The sequence below is a fragment of the Fragaria vesca genome, linkage group LG3 (assembly GCF_000184155.1).
Source record: "Fragaria vesca subsp. vesca linkage group LG3, FraVesHawaii_1.0, whole genome shotgun sequence".
Classification (NCBI taxonomy): Eukaryota; Viridiplantae; Streptophyta; class Magnoliopsida; order Rosales; family Rosaceae; genus Fragaria; species Fragaria vesca.
Genome location: NC_020493.1, coordinates 6,233,003 through 6,239,406, shown reverse-complemented (window position 1 = coordinate 6,239,406; position 6,404 = coordinate 6,233,003). Strand labels below are relative to the sequence as shown.

General features: G+C 36.2%; 1 protein-coding gene across 1 annotated transcript; it reads left to right on the top strand.

Moving 5' to 3' along the window:
• The first annotated feature begins 2,936 nt into the window (after nucleotides 1–2,936).
• Nucleotides 2,937–5,839, top strand: LOC101308551. Its single transcript, XM_004293777.1, has 6 exons — nucleotides 2,937–3,359; nucleotides 3,437–3,481; nucleotides 3,572–3,685; nucleotides 4,581–4,661; nucleotides 5,141–5,311; nucleotides 5,670–5,839. The coding sequence occupies exons 1-6, from the start codon at nucleotides 3,009–3,011 to the stop codon at nucleotides 5,757–5,759; spliced, it is 852 nt and encodes a 283-aa protein (XP_004293825.1). The 5' UTR covers nucleotides 2,937–3,008; the 3' UTR covers nucleotides 5,760–5,839.
• Nucleotides 5,840–6,404: the final 565 nt, after the last annotated feature.

Sequence of the window (6,404 nt, the reverse complement as noted above, 5' to 3'; positions counted from 1 at the left end):
GTTAGAGTTTAGGGTTTAGGGTTTAGGGTATAGGGTATAGGGTTTAGGGTTTGGGGTTTAGGGCTTAGGGTTTAGTATTAAAAAAACAACATAAAACCTAAAATGGTCTTTGACAAAATAGCTGAAATAATTTTTCGTAAAGAAAATCTACATGTCTAAATTTGATTGGAAAGTAGGACCACGTCAGACTGCCACGTGGTCCTCCCGAACCACTGAAAAATTTCTCCTACACTTACGGTTAATGATTCGTATATTTGATTCTAACAAAAACATGCACTTCTTCTCTTCTTAATTTATACATATATAGATGAGCGAGGCATGAATAGAGAAAGTACTATGACGTCGTACCACGCTGTGTGTTTGTATTCATATGTCTGCTCTTCGTGATTAACAAGTTATAAACTTTTTGGAGTGATAATTAACAAGGTAATATTTAGTACTTTATGTTGAAACCAATCATAATTAAAAGGTATTGAAAGCAAACTTTACTTTCTTTTTGTCATAATGTGACTAATTTATCATTTAATTAGTTGCATGATATCTCTTCATTTGCATTACTATCATGACAAAATCATCTCTCTTTTCCCTTTTGAAAGCAACAACGGCTGTAATCACATAAACTCCAAAAGCTTTGTGCGAGAGATAACAAAATCCACTCACGTTGTTTTTGCCCATTCTCATAGAAGAGGATATATATAGGAAAATATCCGAATTAATCACTCTTCTATATATAGTCGACTACCACACCTCTACCGATCTTTCAATCACATAATTTTATGTACGTGACATGATTTATGTGCACGAACGAGTGACTTAAAGTTACGATCGCAAATTTGTGATAAATAACATTGTGAAAGATTAGTGCAAACTATATGCATGCGTGTATTTAGTGTGATTATAAGTACATTTGGAGAATTCGGAGAAGAAAACTCGGGGAACATCTCGATCAGATGGATCCAAACAATATTCTAAACCGTAAAGCCCCAAGAGAAGAAAAAAATAACAATGGTCAGGAATGCTGCAATGGTACGAATACTAGCTACCTGTCGAACATAAATTCTGCGAGGACATACATTGCATGCTCTTATTCTAGTCTTGAGACTTTGGAGAGGAAACATGAATGGGGAATTAGATGTCATCGTTGTTCGAAGCTTTTATGTATAATTTGATTCCATATTAGCGCATTGGGGAAGTTCGCAGTTGGAATAATATCTTTTTGAATGATATTCAGCCCCTGATTTGCTGCATACACATGTATCACGTATTCACGTACCAATTCATATATAGTACCATTAGCATATGTTTAAAGCTAGCTAGCTATACACACGCACACACAATTGTAAAACGCAAAGTGTAATCTTTATGCAAGAGAGATGAATGAATGGGGTCAGCTTTGAGCCTCTGCATGATTCTTTATCTTGGGCTTCAAGTTTTGGACCAAAAAGTTTGGCTCCAGAGATCCAGAGAGTACGTTGTTAGGTTTTAATTTCCAAATGAAACAATAGTGATCATGAGTTCACATTTCGCAACTAATGAATCTCGAACCATTTTCTTGCCATGTGATAAAAAGATGTCATTGTTTCATTTAATTTGAAACATGTATGCAAAGACAGAAAACCGCAGAAGTTTAAGAACATCAAGTTAGCATCATACCTTAATTTTTTCTACTTTTATTTTGAAAGCGAGAAGGGACTAACTCCACGCCCCCTTCGAATTTATTGATAAAAATCAGAAGGTACATATGTGATGGAGGGTCAAACCAAAGCCAACCCAAAAGAAGAACAATAATATAAAGCTAGCTAGTAAGGAATTACATTAGTGTATATTTACAAGAAAAAAACATACATTATATCTAATTATTATGTATATGACAAGATATCTTTCCCGATTAAAATCTTCCTTTCAAACAAGCTATTTTCAAGGCAATTGCTAGTGCTATTTTATCTTTGATGTTGTCAAAGAATTGAAAATATGCATATCTCCATGACTTCTTTATGACTAACGTCCCAAAAACACCCCAAAAACCTATGACAAACCCGAGGACCATGCTGATATAGAAACCAAGCTTTTCATTATCATCTTCACTGTCTCCTCCTGAAAATGTTTGATTTCTTTGGGGGTCATCTCCCTCCCACTTGGATGAAAGAGGAAAACCACAGAGCAATGGATTCTCCAAGTAGGATGAATTATCCAGTGTTTGAAGTTGGAAACCTGAAGGAATTCTTCCAGACAGGTTATTGTAAGACAAGTCCAAGTGAGACAATGAGGTCAAAGAAGAAAAACTTTGGGGAATCTCATTTGATCATCATTCTTGTTAATTAATTTAGGTTGGGTTGGGGAGTCTGCATTATGTGCCCACTAAAGTTTTGTTCTCTCTCTTCTGGACTTGGGAGAAAACTACCTAATGCATGCGTGAAACTTGACCAGTCTCATGTTATCCTTCATCTTACATTTAAACTATTATGTATATGTGTGTCTAAATTCTTCCAATACATACTTTTGATAACGTAAATTTATAAAAATTCCTATGAAAGTCCTTTGATAATTTTCTTTTTATTGATTACCAAAATTTCTTCGGTCTTCACACCGCTTTGAAAAGTATTATTTAACAACTATGAAAGTTGTTTTTACTGTGTTTACAGTTTGAATATTTTCACAACGCATCCAAGATGGTGGCAAAGAGAAGTTTGCAACTTTAAAAAGAAAAATACACGAAGGAAAACCCAATCTTTTTTTCGATGCGAAGGAAAAAACCCAATGATATAATTGGACCTCATATCCTAATATCCTATCACTTCGGATTGGACTTGCATACTAGTTTAAAACCCACAGGCATATAGTAATTCTTAGATGAACTGATCGACCAGTAAAATAGAACGTAAAAAGGAGAGAAAAGTTGAGGATAGAATTAACCAATGCATGTAATTCTACCCAGAACACACACACACACACACTCGGAATGCAACGAAGCCTCTGAAAGATTTCAGCTCCAGTGAGCGAGAGCAGTGATGATGACGACGACGACGACTTCCCAAATGCTCCAACTGGCGCCACTCGCACCACACGCTTCCTCCTCCTCATCTTCTTCTTCGTCCCAAACCTTCCCAGTGTGGTTCAACCATTGTCATTGCCACCCTTCACGGCCTCAGCTCACTCTCCGCCGCCGCCGACCAAGGCCCACAGTACTACTCGCCGCAAACCCAGATAGGAAGTTGCAAGTTTCATCATCTTCGTCGTCATCTTGGACTACCCAACAAGACCAAGATGATCAAGAAGAAGATGAAGATGAAGACGATGACGAAGAAGAAGAAAGCGACCCTACTCCTGAAGACCTCGAATACATCAGCCAAATCAAAAGGGTAAGTACGCTGCTTAAGTTCGTAGATTCGTGGGTGTCTGTTCACTTGGCCCTAATGCTCGGTCTTGTTGTTGATAGGTGTTGGAGCTTCTTAAGAAGAACAGAGACATGATCTTCAATGAGGTATCAATACAGTTTGACTGAGCATTTCTTTGTTCTTTACTGTTTGAGTTTCTCAATCTCGATTACTTTGCAATGTCGTGGAATATGAAGGTTAAGCTTACTATTGCGATTGAGGACATAAGAGAAGTAGAGCGGAAGAGACTCCTTGGCATTGAGGATCCTGATGCTCCCACCAGGGAAGAGCTTGCTGCTGTTCTTGAAGAAGTACGTACTACCTTTTAAATTCCTTTGCTTATTATTGCTTATTGTAAAGCGAATGGCACAATTCGTTGAACTGCCAAATTAGCGCATTTGTGGATGGTTTTGGTTACAATGTTCTCATCACATTTCACACTATTTCTTTATTCTCAATCAAATAATATATGAATGCAATGAAAATAGGATCAAATGGTGGGGGGAAATCTAGTCCAATTACTCGCAAACTGCGTAGACGCAGTCTGAAAATTGAGGGCAAGTTTAAGAGGCATTCTTCGGTACACGCATGTTTGGCATATGTTACTCATCAAATAATTTCATTTCATTTGTGACACATCAAAAGATTTCACTATGTAGTGCGGTCACTCAAACAAGTATATATTTTCTCTGGCGCTGGATTGTATTATATCAGTAATTAGGAAGCAATGTATAAAGGATGAGTAGAACTAGAATATTAGTATCTTATGATGCGTTTCAAGTCTCAAAAGAATGGAGTACTGGTTATCAGTAAGTTTTTTACAAACTTGGGTTTGTTAAAATCTCTGTCATCACTAAGTTTTATATGGAACTTTCTTGTTGCAAAACATGTTCTCAGCTGTGCCTTGTTTAAGTTTATTCCATTATAGCTTATACATGAGTGGAAAAGAGAGTTCCAACTGATAATTGTCTGATAAAGCCTTGTTGCCTTGAGTATGATGAAGAAAGAAGATTTCACAGTATGTAACTGTATTATTAGTGACCAAAGTTGTATAAGTTTGTAAGCCAGTGAACATGTCATTGCTCTTTGCTTTGATATTTAGTCTTTTTGGCAGAAGGATACTTTTTCTTTGAGATTTGTGAGATGCTGAAATTTGAAAAGAGCAAATATATGGATCATGGCCCTAATATGTGACTCATGATGTAGGTGCATGAGGGGAAAATCCCCAAAAATCGACTTGCACTTAAACTGCTAGCTGAGGAAATGAATCGATGGCCCAATCTAGAGGTATTATTGTAACTTGACTATTAGTAATGACTGGTAAATATGATAGTTTGTGTGTATACTGTATATAATCTCAATTGATTTGCACTTTATCGATTTTTGGGTCCTGATGGTCACTCTTTCTACCCTGGGAAAGACTTGTTGCTGGTTGAGAGGGTGTGATACAGCCAAATCAAAATAAACCTGTCTGAAAACTATAATCTGTTTTCATTTTGTCAACATGTAAGAAACTCACTTGATGATGACAATCCTGCTGAGCTCTTCGATCAAAAGGATTTTTTTTTTTTCAATGCTTTTTACAGAACCTCTCAAAACCCAGAACATTGATCATTTAACTATCAAGATACGCTTTTCATGAGATGGTCACCACCGTTCTGTTCCATAGTTATCTGTCCAACTTTAGGTATCACTGGATGCTTCAAATTTTGATCAGTTTAAAAATTTCTCATTTCTCATTTGCTTTAAATTCTGTCACTTTGTAGGTTCAGATTAAACCAGCAAAGAAAAAGCCAGGAAAATCACTATATGCAAGAGTCACAGACACCGGTATTGATCTTAAAGAGGCTGCTAAGAGACTGAACATTGATTGGGATACAGCTGCGGAGATTGATGATGCTGATGTTAAGGATGAATCAGATGTGCCTTCAGTTGTGGTTTGTTTCCTTTGCTTTCTCATGTTTGTTCACTTATCAGATTAAGAAGAATGTGGAATAATGGACACTATTACATGTTTTGGCTTACAGTAAGTGCAAAAAATAAAATTAAAATAAATAAATAAAAAAATCATTGTTGTGAGTAATGTTTAGAATTTGCAATAGAAGTAGATTACTATAATACGTTCTTGATTTAGTTCATTCAAGGACAGAAAGCGGCTCATCGATATTTGTTAATCTGCCTTGTGCAATACAGAAAGCGGCTCATTTAATTATTGATGAATTAATTCAGAGCTTAGTGTTTTAAATGGTTTTCTGGTCTAGCTAATGGTTCTAAAGACATTTTCTCATCTTGCAGGGCTATGGAGCACTGTACTTGGTCACGCTTTTTCCAGTCATTATTGGTGTATCGGTGGTATTAATTTTATTTTACAATTCACTCCAGTAGAAATCTTGTCTAAATGTCATATATTTCAATGTATAGATTTCTATGCCTTGCAATATATATTGAATATAGTGTTATTGTCATGTTCCTATAAGCTTTACACAAGTTTTTATAGCCTAAAGATAATGCTAATGTCATGTTTGGTACATTGCCATCAACTATTTGCTTTGTCTATCTTGCATATATTCCTGTATTGCTTGCATGTATGAATCTTATATAAAGTTGACGCAAGCAAATCAACAAACTTGATACTCCATCCTAAACTCTTAGGAAGGTCAATACCTTCTCTGATATTTAGGAACTCAATTTGTATAGTTAACTATGTTTTGTTTTAAGTCAACTTTCTCCATAGAGATTAAAGAATAATTAGAGTTATTTTAAGGAGAGAACATGGTTATCACTACTAGATGTTGCTGTTCGTAATATGCTGCACACGTCTAAACCATTTGTCTGTTTTCCCTCTTCCTTAAGTAGTCCAATGCCAAACCATCTTCCTCAGGATTTCTGCTTTTCCATACCATGGCAAATCCAGTTTCAGATGAAATGCTTCATATTTCAAGATACGGGTTTCGGAACGCAACGATGGAAAAGCAGATTTCTGTGGATCCGATATCGTTGCATAGAGAAGAGAGTGCTAATCCAGTGCAG